The sequence below is a fragment of the Panicum hallii genome, chromosome 3 (assembly GCF_002211085.1).
Source record: "Panicum hallii strain FIL2 chromosome 3, PHallii_v3.1, whole genome shotgun sequence".
Taxonomy (NCBI): Eukaryota; Viridiplantae; Streptophyta; class Magnoliopsida; order Poales; family Poaceae; genus Panicum; species Panicum hallii.
In genome coordinates this window covers 60,123,715-60,141,186 of record NC_038044.1, presented here as the reverse complement: position 1 = coordinate 60,141,186, position 17,472 = coordinate 60,123,715, and the positions used below count along the sequence as shown (strand labels likewise).

The window sequence follows — 17,472 nt, the reverse complement described above, 5'->3', positions numbered from 1 at the left end:
AAGTTCGCATTTGTGATTCGTTCATCGTTCTGATTCTTGCAAATTATTGTCGTACCCGCGGGGTATGATTGAAAATATGAATTTCTAATTTCTAATCCCCAGCCGGCTGTCCTCGCGTTCCCCAAATCACAAGCAGTCAAGCACGGTGACGAATTGGCAGAGCGCACGCCACCTCCTCCCCAAAATTCGCCCGCCCATCCCGAATTCCCGACGCCTCCATGGCCCCGCCCGAAGCAGAGGTCGCCGCAGCCGCCGGCGACGTCGAGGAGGCCGCCGCGCCCCTGGTCCCCGGCTCCGGCGCCCGCCGGGCGTCGGCGGCGGCGACCCCCCGCGACGTGCATCTGCTGAGCTCGGCGTTCCTCTTCGTCTTCCTCGCCTACCACGCCGCGCAGAACCTCCAGAGCACCGTCAACACGGTACGTGCCCCAAGCCCAACCAGCCGCTTCCCCTCGCGGCCGCGGGCCCAGCTCCGCTGCTCCACCGGAGCTGCGACGGCGCACGCGTCCTCACCCGTGTCGCCGCTCGCAGGACGAGAACCTGGGGTCGATCTCGCTGGGCGTGCTGTACACGTCCTTCACGGCGTTCTCGGCGGTGGGCTCCGCGGTGGTGCGGTGGATGGGGTCCAGGTGCGCGCTCGTCGTCGGCACCTCCGGCTACCTCCTCTTCATCGCCGCCAACCTCGCCCCTTCCTGGTACGCTCGCACGCGCCTCCGGCCACTTCCCCTTTCTCTCGGATCGTTTCCTCTGCAACCGCAATGCGACAGCCGGGCAGCCGGCAGCAGCAGTCTTCATTGCTCACTGCGAATCACTTCCTCATCCTGGGAATCCGGGATGCTTGCTTTGCATCAGAGCATATGGATTCTGCCAGTCTAGTGCGGTAGCTTATGAATCTTACGGACAATTCTGACAAGGCTAATCGTGTCCTTCTGAATCCTGAACTAGAGTCTATGACTGGTTGTAGACGGCGGCCGAGGTGGCGTGATAGAAAACAGGGGAATGCTGAGGTGGTAGGTGCAAAAGTTTTGAGGGCCTGCTAAGCCTGCCAGAAGAAAAATTCACAATAATTTACAATGAAATCAACTTGAGGGAACAAAAAATTCTACTGGTAAGAATGTGATGGGGGTCGTGGAAAGTGGAAACACTGCAAACCTGGGCAGTTCTAAACCTGGACGTTTCTTCTTCTTCTTTTCGAAATACTGCGTCTACATTTCCTCACAAGAATTTGCTTGCTCAAGTGCCGATCGCCAAGGATATTTTCAGGTTTCTCCGCGTGTCCCGTGTCATTTGCTGGTGGCTGGTGAGCTCTGCGATCCCATCTGGCACCTACCTGCTGGCAAATACGTGCAGACGAAAACAATGCGGTATCCACTGCTGCCGTCCCGCATTCCATCTCTTTCCTTTCCTCCAAAATTCCTATATCGCCTCCTGCGAACCATCCAAAATCTTTGTTTTTTTGATGGATTCGTATTTTTTCTGCGAAACACGGCAACATGGTATGACAGATTTGTTCAGGTTTTGGCACTTCTCATGGACTCTTTCATAGTCGACTCTTTAGTTAATCATTTCCACTTGGAAACCACCGACTGAGCCGTCCTTTTTTGTTTGAACCCCCCTCCCCACCCCCCCCCCCCCCCCCCGATGTTTGTGATTGGATTTGACCAAACTAGGTTGATTCTGAGACCAGGCACAGTGACCGACGCCATTAAGTTGATCTAGCCGCCGTTGTGTTCTCAGCCAGTAGTGACTAGTGCCACTATCTCGAGGGTGTCCCTAAAAAGAGGACACTAATGGCAGAGAAGACAACGTCGCTAAAGTCACCTCAAGGGTATCGATTTCTATGGCAAATCCACCCAGTTCGCTCTAACTTGATAGCTGATCTGGTGGGCTCTATGCAGAGAAGATTAAAAAAAACTATTGAAAGAATGAAAAAGGTCAAATGTGAAGCGGTCCCTGTGTTTAGCAAGTTGGCACAATGCTTTCAATCGATCTCCGTCATTGGATCTGCCCGTTCATACCAACAATCACGTTCCTTGATTTTAGCAGGGGAACAAAACATCGTTTCCCATGCCAATCCTCCTCCTAATCTAGATTCAACTTGTTAAATCTTTTAGAAGCGTAGCTCACCATGCCAGATTTGTGTACATGTACCATTATATTGATCATCAAGCCACCACATACTAGATCTATGCAGACCTCATATCTGAGTTGCCTCAACTAGATCTAGTTAGATGTATCAACAAGCATCTCCTCATTTCACAACCTAATAAATCCAACTAGAGCAGGGTTCAAATCCAAGCCGCCTCATATAGATCTAGTTAGATTTGTCAAAAACGTTTTGCCGCTCGCCATACTGTAACCTTAAAGATCCAACTGGACCAGACTAACGTTGGTCACCACGCCACAACCTAATTGATCCAACTAGAAGCAAGCCTCGAAACCGAGCTGCCTCATTTGGATCTAACTAGATATCCCTGCAACGTCACTTGCTATGCCACAACCTAGCTAATAGATTCAACTAGAGACATGCCTCAAATCTGATCTACCTCATCTGGATCTAGTTAGACCGTTCGACTATATCAGCGACATTGCTCGCCATGCCACAACCTACAAGATTTGAAGATAAACAAGACATAAATCATATCAAGATCTTACCGGTTTACATTACCTACAAGTCGCCAACGAAGATATTCCTAAGTTTCTTCAAGTTGAGGAGCTGTTCGGGTAGGGGAAGGTTTTATATCCGTTTTAGCGCCCTTGTTTATGGTAGGTGGACAAGGAACACAAATAAGGAGAAGTTGCGCGTGGAGGAGGAACGTGAATTAGGAAATGTGGTAGGTGGACGAAAATATGACATCGGTGGATGGAAGAGAATAAATAACGAAATCCTCTCATTAATTGTTTTAAAATTTTCATTTTTTTAGGTTGAGGAAAAATTCCGGCCTTGAACATTCACGGATGAATGCCTACATCCTTTTAAAAATTTCATTAAGTTTGATTTGCTTAAATCGAGCCCTTGTGGATACCATTTCTTGATTCTAGCCTACAACTATTTTTGTTGTGTGTAATTGTACCCTGTCATGGATTCATATCAAACTTGGCCGTTAGTAGCTTTGTATCCAATCGAACCCTTCCATTGCTAGCAACAGTACGCGAAACAGTGAGTACTCCAATCATGCAAGTGCAAGGGCAAGAACAAAGGAGTGCGAGTCCGTGGAGGCGTGGAGCGGTTGGAGTAGGGCAGTCGCGTCGGCCGCTGGTGGTTGGTACTTGCGTGATCCGATCAGACGCGTCACCTGACAAATGGCGGAATCCGTTGGAGTACATGACACTATTTTACTTAGCGGCAGCAAAGGCCAACGACTGTCACCGTCGTGTTGGCAATGGCTCCAAGTCGTGTTGGCAAAGGCTCCAAGAGCACGCCAACGCGGGTGCAGGCCACTGCTTTTACCTAGTGCTGCAAGCCTGCAGAGTCTGTGCTTCAAAAAAAGAAAAAACAAAAGAAAAGACCAGCGGCAGAGTCTGCAAGATGCCAAGATCCCTTGCAATCCTCCTTGTAGCAGAAATGATCTCACAGTCCACTTTGAGTCTTTGCTGGCATTGCAAGACCTGCTACATTGTATAATTACCATCGACAGAAACCATGTTTTTTTTATAAGGACGACAGAAATTATGTTGAGATATTAGATACAGAGCTCGAGTGGGGCTGAAAACACAAATGACAAAAAATCGCAACATGGTACTGTTTGTCTCATTTCGTATTTTAAATTCCCAGATTGGAATCGAGTTCACAAGAAACCACAAAAGAGACCATTTCTTTTTGAAATTGGCGGCGATTTCAGATCCTGGTTGGCGTACGATGGCCGTCTGGTGATTCAAACTGTCTTTCTTGTTAGCTTCGATGATGATGCAAAGGCTTCTATCCACTTGGAAAGCTTTGGAGAGGAACATCCAAGGACACACGGACAAAAGGCGCAGGAAATCATCAGCTACCGACCCGCTACGGACAAGCCAGTGACTCACTGCGCTGCGGGCCCCACCTCCAGGCACACGCTCGGCCCGGCCGCCTGCCTCGTCTCGTCTCCTCCGCTCCCGCGCCGGCCACCGGCCGGACCTCCCCCCACCTCGAGGCCCCCGACTATAAGAGCTTCTAGAAGCTTCCCCCTCTCACTTCACTGAGCTGCCCTCTAGACCCCTCGTGCCCCACGCCCGCGCAGACCGGCAGCCATGGACGCCCACCGCGACGAGGAGGCCGCGGCCTCGCCGCTCATCGCTGCGCCGCCGGCGGGCGGCCGGAGCCACGCCGTCGACGCGCACCTCCTCTCCTCTGCGTTCCTCTTCGTCTTCTCCGCCTACAGCGCCGCCCAGAACCTCGAGACCTCCGTCAACACCGTGCGCGTTCTATCCTCCCCTGTTTCGTCCCCCCCGCAGCGGGTTCCCGATCCCTCTCGCGCTCGTTCTCATCGGTGCGGTCCGCGGTGCAGGAGGGCGACCTGGGCACCGTCTCGATGGGGATCCTCTACACCTCCTTCACGCTCTTCTCCGTGGCCGCGTCGCCCGTGGTCACGCGGATAGGGCCCAAGCGCGCGCTCGTCGTCGGCAGCAGCGGCTACGTGCTCTTCATCCTCGCCAACCTCGTCCCGACATGGTGCGTGCGTCTTGATTGCGGATCGGACCCTTGCTAATGCTGTGGTACCGTGCTGGTTTGGAGTTGCATGCGTGCTGCCCGTTTGATAAAATGCGTAGCTAAGCGGCGTCCTGTTTGATAGTGTGCTGTAGTTCCTGTTTGGGTAGAGGATGCGTACTGACATTTCTCCTGTCCCAGTGATTGGTAGTTTGGGACATAGCTGTAGAAATTATATCACATTCAAATCTGATCGTTGGGCCCCGGTGATTGGGACATAGAGGTAGCTAATGTGTTATGCTCATCAGTTTACATTTCCTCTGTACAGCCGCCTAACATCTCTTCAGGCCAAAAAGGTCAAACGGACTCCTTTTAGTTCAACAGCTGTGCCACCACGGGGCTTTTGGCGGTTTCCAGTGGCGGAAGCCTTTTTTCCAGTATTGGTGTGCTGCTGTATTTGATCTCACTTTGTCTGATGCAAAAGATGGTTTGCTTGCGCTGTGGTAGTCTGTTGGATTGGAATTGGATGCATGATAGAAACCTTTCTGATCAAATGACTTGTTTGGTGATAATGTTCATTTTGAGTTAGGGTTGCGATGTTTATTCTACTTGATTAACTCTTGTTTGGAAGTGCCCTATAGTTTGAATTTTATGGAGAGTGCGCAAAATTGAGACCGTTGGAAGGTTTAGGCCATGTCAATGGGACACAAGGTAGTATATGTGTCATGTTTCTACCTGTTTTTATGGTCTGCAGTAAGGAGCTGGAAGGGACTCAGTTCCCTGGGTTCTTAATAAAATGTATTTGAATTTAGTGGGCTTCTCAGCATATGCCCTTTGGGGACTCTCTCCTGACTTTATACTAGGGAATCTTCAATTTTTTTGTTGATATACCTAAGTTGTTTGTACATGGGTAGCTTGATCCTAGCTGATGTGCTTCCTAATGTAGTGGGTGTTTCAGTTGTGTAAAATGCTACAGAAAGTTGTAATACATTCAACATGATGCCTGTTGTATAATTTTTACTTGAATGACAAATTTTCAGGTACACAATGGTGCCAGCTTCACTCTACCTTGGTTTTACTGCATCGATCATTTGGGTTGGGCAGGTAACAGCTTAGCTTTTCTCTGAAATGTTTAGTCCCTGTTTCTTCCATCTCACACACCTATACACTGCACTGCAGGGTACGTACCTTACATCAGCTGCCCTTAGTCATGCAAGAGAAAATAATTTGCCCGAGGGTCCAACTTTAGGGAGCTTCAATGGGGAGTTTTGGGGAATGTTTGCTAGCACACAGGTACAGTTGTCCAAGAGCTCCGCTTAGTCGAAACATGCTAGGAGATATTCTAGTATTTATTCTTCATCCCTTAACTGTATTGTCTATTTCTCTTCTACAGTATAATTGTTTTTGACTAATACTACATTTGAACTATGTAGGTCATTGGAAATTTGATCTCGCTTGCTCTATTGAGAAATGGAAAGGTTAGCGTCACATTATAATATTTCAAACTGCAGTTTCTTTTTACATTTGGCATTATGTTCTTGATAATGATAATTAGTAGCTAAAGGTAAATTAAGGTTCTTTTCTTAATGTCATTTTGTTACATTTGTGGTGCCATTTTGTTTGATCCTCTGTCTCTAATATTGCTTCAGGATGGTGGAAGTGTCACGGGGAAAAATGTGCTGTTTGCTGTGTTTCTTGGCTGCATGATTGTGGGCATTGTATTAATGTGTTTACTTTCGAAAAGAGATGAGAAAAGAGATAATGCTCCAACACATTCCTCATTTGGAGCTATGTTGAAATACATTGTTGCCCCGCTTAAGGACCGAAGAATGCTTCTTACCATCCCTCTTATTGCATATTCAGGTTTACAGCAGGCATTTGTATGGTAAGAAGCTCATGTTGTTTTCAACATCCATGGTTGTTCACTTCTTAGTAAGCATTTTTCTAAGACAGTTCTGTGGATTTTTCTGAAGGGCGATATTCACAAAGAGTATCGTAACACCTGTTCTTGGCATCAGTGGTGTTGGCGGAGCCATGGCAATTTATGGTGCAGCTGATGTAGTTGTATGTAAAATAAAAATGACCCCCTTGTTGAATGATTCATTTTATCCTTCTTTTGCCCCGAAAATATTGACAGATATCCTCTATTCCTCGTACCATTTTTATGCTACATTCTGTATTATTTTGCCCTTGGACCATGATATAGTCACACTAGCAACGACAGCATATCCTGTTCCCCAGATATCTGCAACCTAGAACCATTCCATTTGAGCTACTTGAAAAAAAGACATACTGCATGTTTACCTGATTCTTGTAACATGTCTGGCATTGCAGTGTTCATTGATTGCTGGACGCTTGACTTCTGGACTTCATTCAGCAGCATTTATAGTGTCGGTCGGAGCTATTCTTCAGGCTGTAGTCCTATTCTGGTTGCTTCTCTTTTACAGGTATGGTGTTTTGTATATTATACTTTAGTTGTGCCTGTGGCTCTACTGTATTTTACATTTTTACTCATCTTTATCCTGCCAGCAGTCCAATGTCTGGGCTGCTTGGTGCAGCAATACCACTATTCATAGGTGCCTTATGGGGTGTTGGTGATGGTGTCTTGAATACACAGTTAAGTGCACTCCTTGGACTGCTGTTCGAAGATGTCAAGGTAATCTTATTTTAGTGCATTTTAAAGTGTTTCATATACACACATGGCATGAATACTATGCTTTGATCTCGTTAGCTGGCTTGTGAATCAATTAATTTGATATTCAAAGAGTACAATTTGAAAAGTTTTATTCCCTGGCATAACCACTTGGCTTCAATGATGAATCAATTTTGACAACATGGCAAATGCAGGAGGCTGCCTTTGCACAGCTGAAGGTGTGGCAATCAGGTGCCATTGCAGTCATCTTCTTCCTTAGCCCAAACATCACGCTGCAGGCCATGCTTATCTTAATGACCACAGGCCTCTTCATCTCCTTTGGCTCATTCATGTTCCTGACCCTTGTCGTCGAGAAGTCATCGACCGTCAGACCCTAAGGCGCAATTCCATTAGCCGACATCCAAACCGGGGGCCAATGTGATTTCGTCAGTATTACCAGTGGCCTGTGGACTGTGCCATCCCCATGTTGTATTCAGTATACACCAGTGAGATGAACGGGAAATGCAGCACCCACCAGGTGCGATCTGTGGCACCATCTCACACCATTTGTTTCAGCCATTTGCTGAAGCGAAGTTGTAGCAGGCTGCAGAACGGGGAAACTGCCCATCGGGCTTGCTTCTAGCTTGCTGGTGCTGGTCCTCTCCTTTTGCTTCTCTGCAGCAATGTTGTAGGTAAAAAAAAAAGGTTTACGTTGTAAGAAATGTTCTTTCGTTTGGACCACAGGATTCCTTGTAAACCTCTCGAATTTCTGTTCAACAGAGTGATGATGATCATCATCATGAAATTCTCGTGTTCCAAAAGGCCTGAAAGATGCTATAATTGAGTGGGGGTAATGGAACATGTTGTAACATGTTTTAATCTTCTGAAAATTGGCACATGGCAGTATATGAAACTGCCTACATCAACTCGTCGAGCAGAAAACGTGAGCTAACCAGGAATCGTACAGTTCAACTCGAGCAGAAAACTCAATTCATCGGCAAGTGTGCCGCGGAATGGCGCCGGCGCCTCCCACAGCGCCACTTGCCTCCTCTGGTCCGGTGGGGCGATGAGACTCTGTTCTGATCCCTGAAACTTTTTGGGAAACAAGCTGAATGGTTCGAGCGAAACGTCCTGGTCATGTTTGGCATGTGTTGGCTGGCTCTAGGATTTTGCTGGTCCATCCATCGCCTACCTACTCCACTCCACTGCGGAATGAAAACCCCGGGCACGGCTTTCATGGATGTAATAAGGTAAAAATGACCCTTGGTTAGTCGGCACTTGAATCTGACTTGGCAAATATTTCTTACCCTTTTGTCAAATTTAGTGGTTACTTTGCACTGTGCTCCTTTTGGCTACTGTGTGACTTGTCTTTTACTCCCTGGCCAACATGTGGCAAACTTATCTTCATGGCATGCCGTTATCAGCACCTTCGCTTTTCAGTGCGGCATCCTGTTATTCATCAAGATGACCGAGCGGATTGGACATTTTGTCTAAAAATAGCGCACGGTGCAAAAAATAAACATCCATTAAAAGCATTCATAGAAAGATCTGAGGACGGATCTTGATATATATATATATATATATATATATATATATATATATAATGCAGTGTACCTTGTCCGTAAAATGGGACTTTAGCTTCATCGTGAATAAGAAGGTGAACAGTTTAGGTTTGGTTGGAGACATGAAAAATCTAGGGTTGCACATGAATTGGTGCATCACATATACTTAAAAACTGTAAAAGTGCATTGATGGACGATCACTGCCCTAATCCTGTAGGAATATGCAATATATATAGTTTGTTTTGCCCCTCCAAGGTCCAAGCACCATTGAGTGATTGTGACTGCCGGTTAGCTTGTGATTTTCTACTTCAAAAACCATAACCTGTGCACCCAAAAGTAGGAAATGAAGAAGCTAAATTGTGCTCCATAGCCTGAATGTGCAGGGGAAACGCAACCACTGTTCAAGACGTACCAAAGTTCCTGCTCCCTCATGTTTCACATTCGGAATGGAGGTGGTCCGAGCGCAGTGTGCCAGCGCGCACGCCATCGCATGTGGAGCACCGCAACCCACGACACGACGCATCGCCACACCGGGCTAGCACACCTGCTCCCTGCTGGTGTCTGGCTCTGCCTCAATAATTCAAGCGCGCTGCTCATGACCGCTCCAGCTGTCGGCGTCGCCGCCGCTCTGCTGGTGCTGGCAGCCGCCGCGGCCGTGCACTGCTCGGCGGCGACCGGCGAGGATGCGCCCGGCACCGGGAGCTCCGCCGCCGGCCGTGGCCGCCCGGTGGTCCCGGCGATGTACGTGTTCGGGGACTCGCTGGTGGACGCCGGCAACAACAACTTCCTGCCGCCGCCAGCGCCCAGGGCGTTGCCGCCGAACTGCATCGACCTCCCGCGCACCGTCTTGCGGCGGACCGGCCGATTCACCAACGGCTACAACCTCGCCGACATCATAGGTACACTCCCGCCCCTGCAATGTCTCTTGCCTCCTCTGCTCCGGCGAGGTGACGGTGACCCTGCTCTGTCCCATGAAATTCTTAGGAAACGAGCTGAATCGTTCAGGCAAAACCTGCTGAACTGAAATTCACTGGGTTAAACGAGCTTGGAAGTTGCCATTGGTATTGAGAATTTGAGACCCGCTTGTTTCCAAAACAGTAATCGTAATAGAAATGAACAAGCTGGCTATTGCCGATTACTAAACTTGAATAAACAGTAAAATAAATGAGAGTTTGTTTCATCTCATTTGGGAAGAAGAAATGAGCAGCGCAATTGTTACTGAAATGGGGCCGAGGGGTTTAATTAGGCACAATGATGAGCAGCTGGGGTGTCAATATCTTTGAGGTACCATTATTGTAGTATTTCTAGAAAGTAGAAACACATCAATTGCATTGGAGAATTGAGCCGTCAGATTACAATTGCAGCGAAATTGCTACGTGTACACAAAGTTGGTGTAGACTTTGTAGCAAGTTTCATACTTTGTTATCATAGTGAAAATTGTATGCTCCGGCCTTCGCTACAATTTTTTTTTACAAAAACACTTGGTAACAATTTCTGAAAGAGTAGGTCATGTTACAGGCCGACTGCATGACCTTTGTCGCGTGATTGAATAGCATGTGCCATAACATGTGGTGCCATGGTAACTTTTCTCTTAAGAAAAAAGAAATAGTTCCTTTCTGTGAAACCGCACGCAATCCGATTTTTATATCATTCTGATGATACATAAATCAAAGGAAAAACACACATGGGAAATATTAAAAGCAGAGTCTATTGTTACTTTTCCATCCATTTTTAGCGAAAATATCCTATTTATGGTGAGTTGTACGAGCCCATGCATTTCAACAACTTTGCCACATAGAAGAATCTATTAGGCAAAAGTGTGCAAGGATTTCTCTATTACTGAAACTTCAGTGTCTTTACTAGTGTTACATATAATTGCAGCACAGCACCTAGGATTCAAGATGAGCCCACCTGCTTACCTCTCGCTGACGCCGCTATCAAGCCTCGATCTCCTTAGAGGCCGAGGTGGCGCCAACTACGCATCCGGTGGATCTGGCATTCTGGACATCACTGTAAGTCAGTTAGTCCTAGTGCATCACTCGTCCATTTCCCTCCAAACACATCTTCTTGATGTTTTGAACAATGATACGGTCTCTAAAGTGGACTCCAATAAATTAAATCTAAACATATGATTTTCAATTGTCCAATCTAAATACTTCAGAACGTATTGACAGTTTTCTTTGCAAGGAAAATATTTCGTTAGTTGAAGATTTAAAAGTTTGATCTGATAGAGTTTGCAAAACGAAGTATTTTTAACTATAGTCAGCAGTGTCAGAGAATTGAAGTCAAGCCAAAAAGAGGCATGAACCTTTCTACTATGTACATGGGTGTAGGGGAACGGGACGATCACCCTGCGCAAACAAGTCGAGCTGTTCGCAGAGAACAAGGCAACGATCATCCGGACTGGCCTGGTGGATCGCGAGAGGCTGGACGACCTGCTGGCCCGGTCCTTGTTTCTCATCAGCAGCGGTGGCAACGACTTCGACGCCTTCGACAACGGCGTGCCCATGAGCCAGGCGCCGGAGTTCATCGCCGGCATGGTCGCCGATTACCTCAAGTACATCAACGTATGCATAAGCTTGTCTCTCCAACTGCTAATCTTACTACTGAAAATAGCCTCTCAAAGTCAGCAACAACAAGTGCATGTGCAGGAGCTGTACGAGCTGGGAGCACGGAGGCTGGCCCTGCTCGACCTAGTGCCCGCCGGGTGCCTGCCGAGCCAACGAGCCATCACGGCCAACGGCGAGTGCGACGCCAATGGCAACTCCCTGTCGCAGATGTTCAACGCCCTCCTCCGAACCGAGATCGCCAAAGCTGTTGTGGCCTCCATGCCGTTCTTGAAGTACTCCATCGCCAGCCTCTACAACACCTACTCCGACATGATCGCCAACCCGGCGCTAGCCGGTAAGCACAAACATTTTGAACAAGTGATAGTAAAGCATTTAGTAGCTTTTTTTTAAAAAAAAATGCAAATTAGGTGATCGCATATTTTGGCACAAAGAATTTTCCTTTTTTAAAAAAAATGTGTGCACATCAAAAAGAAAAAAAAATCACATGCTTCTGCTAACGGTTGGTTGGATTTGATCACATGACCAGGGCTGCGTGAGGTGAAGAGAGGGTGCTGCGGCGGCGGAAAGTTCAATGGCGAGGTCGAGTGCACCATGGCCTCCAGCCTCTGTGGGAACCGCGACGAGTACCTTTTCTGGGACATGGTGCACGGGACGCAGGAGGCCTACCGCTGGGCTGTCCTCTCCTTCTTCCACGGTTCGACGAGGGATGCCGAGCCCATCAACCTTGCACAGCTGATGCAAGAACCGCTGTCCATGGCGACAGCTCCTTGCTCCTCCATCTAATGGTGTTATTTTTCGATAATGAAATAAAAAGGAATACCCCAGGCTCTACCTTTGATAATGCATAAAGCCAATTGGCAAAAGCTAGACCATAGTAAAGTCTTAATATAAATACATCTAATGGTGTTGCTCCTCTCCAAAAGGAATAAAGATAAATTCTAACTAAACGACCGTGTAGTAGCATTGAAAGAAAATACGAGTACCCATACCGAATCATCGAGGACGGGGAGAACTTTGATTAATGATCCACAAATCATTGTAAGTACGTAATGGTTTTATGCGCAGTGTTCCATTGCAAGCAGAACAACTAAGGCCTCCTCCAACGGCCGGCGACATCGCCAGTTGAAATAATATTCAAATAATGAACAGTTAAAAAAACAGCTCGTTAGCGCTAGTCGTTGGTCTCGAACGGATTCAAAAGTTCCTCTCCTCGCTGCACATCAACCGAGATGTCTGCTTGCGTCTGCCCGCGTCTGTGCTGCTCTTTCTCTCCTTCGTCTAGTACTGGCGATTACGCCACCCCGTTGGAGGAGTCCTAAGTGACTCCACATTTATCTATCGTGCTTGCATGGTCAAGTACATGGCCCTCCTTGGTGTGCCTTTTCCCTTTCGTGCGTCGTTGTAGTTTATTACCTCATTGTGATATATGTAAGAATCAAAGGTGTATCTTCCAACGATACAGATCATACATTTACTTTATGTCCACATTGTGATGTATATAAGAAAAATCAAACATGCATCAAATTAAAATTGGTTCCACAGAATCAGAAACCTCATATGATGTCCACTAAGAATAAACGATACATTTACAAAATTATGGAGTCTTACCAATACATTATCACATTATTATATATATATATATAGAGAGAGAGAGAGAGAGAGTTGCAGCATCAACAAGTTGTTGGCAAAACTGCAGCACTAAGAATGAAAACGTATAAAACAAACAAGCAAGCCATATGAATTATCAAATGACTTCCAAGCAACACATAATCTATTCTCATCTAAGTCATCTTCTCCTAATCTAAAAAAAAAATCTAGGTCCTCTCCTATATGGGCGGCCAACATCTTAGCTAGAATGATCTTGTAAAATTTTTATCCTTTCGTTCTTCAGAAGCAAAATCATTTCTATTATAACTATACTGACCAAGAAAGAATTGCAAACCCCAACACACTTTTTTATTTACTCCTGATCCCTGAAGCCAAACCCCACAGATAGATGTGGGATATTTCCATTTGCACACGATTCTCCAAAAATTTTTATTTGCAATGTTTTCTATTGCCTCTAGTTTCTGTTGTCCTCCTTGAGCTCCTTACACGAAGGAAGGCGTTGCCCCTGTCCGCTCCTGAAGAGGAAAGGAGCCTCGCCGCCCACTTCCTCACGCCGGTGAGGGATGGCAGGCTCAATAAGCTGTTGGACACGTGGATCAAGGGTGAAGTGATGGGTGAGGTTCTTGAAATGGCCGCAATGCTGGCTAAGAGGTGCTTGGAGATGTCTAGTGAGAAGAGGCCCTCAACGTGCGAAGTCGTAGAAGAGCTCGATAGGATGAGGAAGTTATGTCTCCTTCGAGAGCAATCAGTGCTCGTAATCTAAGGAAGGGTAAGCTAGACGATTCTAAAACTTTAACCTATAGTTCAAACTAGCTCAAACTATTTTGCAAAAAAATATAATCTACAACATGCTATCTAGATATGCAATTATGGTTCATCTAGTGTAAAATTCTTATCCTAAACAAATTTTACAATCTATAGCCAATGCTAACAAGATACTATACTAAGAAAGTAAAAGCACACAAGTTGCAAGTAAAGAAGGGGATGAGAAGAAGCAAACTCTTGATGTGAGAATTTATCTGTAGTATCGGTAGGCACTAAGTCACCCTAAGTCCACATTGTTGAAGCACTCACAAAGAGTATTGCTTCCCGGTCACCAAATCTCTTCCGGAACTCCCCTTAACTTGCTACAAAGGCTTAGCCACTAAGGCTCACGCTAAGTCCCCGATCACCTTGATACCGCCTTCACTATGAAGCTTTCCACAAAGGAGGGGTCTCCTCTTCCCCTGCACAAAGCCATCATCGCCGCTCCATACCAAGCCGGAGGGGTGAAGACTTGCCGACGAGCCACAAAAACTCTAAGGGGCCAGCACACCGAGATTACAGCTGAAGTTCAGTTAAGAACTAACACAAGGTATTTACACCTTTCTCTCTCACCCAAACTAGAGCTAGCCTAGCACTATCACTCACAAAGCTTGTGTTAAAGTCTAAGAATTTGATCAACAAGCTCTTTGATGTCTTGGAGAACTTCTCTAGAGTATGGGTGCTTTACACGAATTCTAACAATCTCAAATGACCCTGGGTGAGGTCTTATATAGTCTAGAGATCCACTCCTAGCTGTTGCATTCTTTTCTGCCAAAAAGCCTAAAGCGTCGGTTAAACCGGTCATAACCATCAATTTAACAGGTCACTCTGAATCTGCATGCTAGCTATTGAACATCTCTCTACCATGCCTGAGCTTGCTTGCGTCATTGTACCGACACCTTGCACCGACGCACAGTCGGTTCAACCGGTCTTGAAGAAATTCTCTGAGACAAAACGCAACAACTTCAAATTTGGTACTGTATCAATGAACTACGAATGCACCGACGGCTTTGATGGTACCATCAGTTCAACCGGTGTTGAAGCCTGTTTTGACCTGAACCTTGTGGAGCTTCTGTACAAATAATCATTGCAATTTGATATTGCATCGACGCCTTGTCTTCGTAGCGTCGGTTCGGTGCTACTGACTTTCTCTGCGCTGGGTCGTAGTTGTATTTTTCAATGCATTGCTCAGTTCAAATATGATGTCGTCGGTTTAGCAATACTTGTATTCATGCTGAACCTTATCCAATTCATTACTGTAGTCAATTGAACACCTCAAATATATTTGGACACCTTGACAGTGATTTGGACAATTTGACTATGGATTGGATTTCATCCACAGGACCTAGAAATTCTACAAATCATGAGCTCGCACACTTGATAGTCCCATTGACTATGCTGTTACACAATCACCAAAATCATAATTATCGGTCTAATTGGGCTATGTTTCTTACACTACATGCAACCTAGGTGTGAAACTAGAAAACTTAGCATTAGTACCCACTACCGGAAAAGATCTTTGCCGAGTGTCAAGTGTTTTGCCGAGTGTTTTTTTCAGGCACTCGGCAAAGAGGCTCTTTGCTGAGTGTCGTTTTTGACACTCAGCAAAAGTCTCTTTGCTGAGTGCCTTTTTTTAGACACTCCGTAAAGAAACTCTTTGCCGAGTGCCTTTTTTCGACACTCGGCAAAGAGTCCCTTTGCTGAGTGTTTTTTTAAAACACTAGGTAAAGATAATTTTCAAATCATATTTTGAAGTAGTAAATTAATTCAGATAAAAATATTTTCAACTACAAAGTTGTATAACTCATTAAGATGCACAATTTTTGTTTTGGTCATTTCTTTATTTGACAAAATAAATGTAAATTTATTCACAAAACATATATATCTCTCTCGTAGTTTATGAAACTGTAAGAGAAATATATAAGATTTGTGAACAATATTAGAATTATCATGTCAGATGAAGAAATAACAAAACAATTAAAATAAAATTTGTAGATCTTGAGAAGTTATAAGATTTTACAGTTGGCAACATTTTAAATTGAAGTCGTCTTATCAACAAAAACTGCATCTGAATTTAAAAATTTAAAATTCGAATTTTGCAAATTACCTCGAATGGAAAAAACCACCAAAATTAAAGTTGTAGATCTCAAAAAGTTTTGAAATTTTGTAGTTGACAACTTTTTGATTTGAAATCATTGTGTCATATTAAAATACGTTTGAAGTTTTCAAATTTGAAATTCAAATTTTATAAACGATCTCGGATGAAGAAACTACCAAAATAAAAGTTGTAGATCTCAAAAAGTTATGCCACTTTGTAGTTAATAACCTTTTCATTTGAATTTATTTACTATCTCAAACAAACAATTTACACTCGGTTAATTATAATATGTGGAGAATAAAAACGTAATGTTGACATACTTGATCCAATGGTGCAGTGGTAGAGGGAGTTGTTTGTGTGCAAGAGGTCGTGAGTTCAAAATCTATCATCAACAATTTATGGAAGAAAATTGCTGAAAAAAATGTGCAACCTGTTAGATGGGTTAGTAGCTGTGCATGCCTCCCCCAATAAATTTTTTTTCTATTTTTTTTTGGATTTTTTTATTTACATTTTGCCGAGTGCTTAAAGAAGGTAAATCCGGTAGTGACCGGACATATGACGCGTTTAGTACCGGTTGAATTGACCGGTACCGTGCTCACGGTACTAAATGCAAAACCATTTAGTACCGGTTGCAACAACCGGTACTAAATGTGTCATAAAATCCGAAAAATGGCTCCGTGGCAAATTTAGTACAGGACCAGGTACTAATGTGCGCGATGAAAGCGCATTATTTTTCTAGTAGCGCTACTCTTCTTATCTTGTAAATGATAAGGAAATCACACCTAACCATATGTAAATTATTGTTGATTAACAGAGGAGATCTAGGCTGAAGAGTAAAGAGTCTGGAACATATTACAGAGCTATTATATCCTGATCCAAATATAATTACATCTACTCCCTCAAGCGCCTCATACCTCCCACGGGCATTATTGGACTCCCATGTTTATGGATAAACAAGAAGGCGGTCATTGTAGATCTTGTGATAAATTATTCGATATATATACACCGCTGAATTTATAGGCTCTCATTAGTTAACTCCATCACGACGATCAAATTTCCCTTTCCTTTTTACACAAGATAAAACAAAATAACCCACCCGTCATTACGAGCAGCGTAGAACGCTAATTTTTTGTTTCTATTACAAGAACAACCATTTACTTCAAGTGTGGTTGCTCTTACGCATTGGAATATACATGTTTGACAAACACAACATCATGGTAGTGATCGACTGATGATACATTACTTTGTATTATTGTTGGTGTCACGTCTTGTATGGGGGAAACAAGTTACGTTTATTTTTCATCCTGAGCTGATCGACTATCTGAATAACCGTGAACATACGGAACATGCCACCGCAGAGAAAGAGAGTGGGCGTTTGAACTTTGAAGTACGCTTCCTAAACAGAGAAGCGTAGGTTGCTGCAAGAACAACACAGGTGTTTCAAGTCTTTAATTAAAATGACCCATAACCGATGTGAACTAAGCTTCAGTTGCAACAGCAATAATCGATCTGTGTGGCTTGGGGTTCATCAGGCTCTGGTCACTGTCTCCGATCCGTGTTTGGATGGCAACTGATGA

At 44.9% G+C, this 17,472-nt stretch overlaps 2 protein-coding genes across 6 annotated transcripts; both read left to right on the top strand.

Moving 5' to 3' along the window:
- The first annotated feature begins 49 nt into the window (after positions 1-49).
- LOC112886163 (UNC93-like protein 3) lies at positions 50-8,124 on the top strand. Of its 5 annotated transcripts, none has more exons than XM_025951965.1 (10): positions 50-416; positions 529-692; positions 5,662-5,725; positions 5,801-5,914; positions 6,055-6,099; positions 6,271-6,506; positions 6,595-6,685; positions 6,956-7,068; positions 7,151-7,277; positions 7,469-8,124. In XM_025951965.1, the coding sequence occupies exons 1-10, from the start codon at positions 219-221 to the stop codon at positions 7,649-7,651; spliced, it is 1,335 nt and encodes a 444-aa protein (XP_025807750.1). In that variant the 5' UTR covers positions 50-218; the 3' UTR covers positions 7,652-8,124. The 5 variants fall into 5 exon arrangements, with proteins under 5 accessions (XP_025807750.1, XP_025807751.1, XP_025807752.1 ...); XM_025951966.1 differs by having other exon boundaries at positions 219-416; positions 7,154-7,277; XM_025951967.1 differs by lacking the exons at positions 50-416; positions 529-692 and adding exons at positions 3,953-4,395; positions 4,482-4,645.
- A 1,106-nt stretch (positions 8,125-9,230) lies between these two features.
- Positions 9,231-12,298, top strand: LOC112886257 (GDSL esterase/lipase At4g28780-like). Its single transcript, XM_025952089.1, has 6 exons — positions 9,231-9,247; positions 9,308-9,714; positions 10,697-10,827; positions 11,149-11,382; positions 11,467-11,719; positions 11,912-12,298. Coding segments are annotated over exons 1-6 (1,284 nt in total). The 5' UTR covers positions 9,231-9,245; the 3' UTR covers positions 12,169-12,298.
- Positions 12,299-17,472: the final 5,174 nt, after the last annotated feature.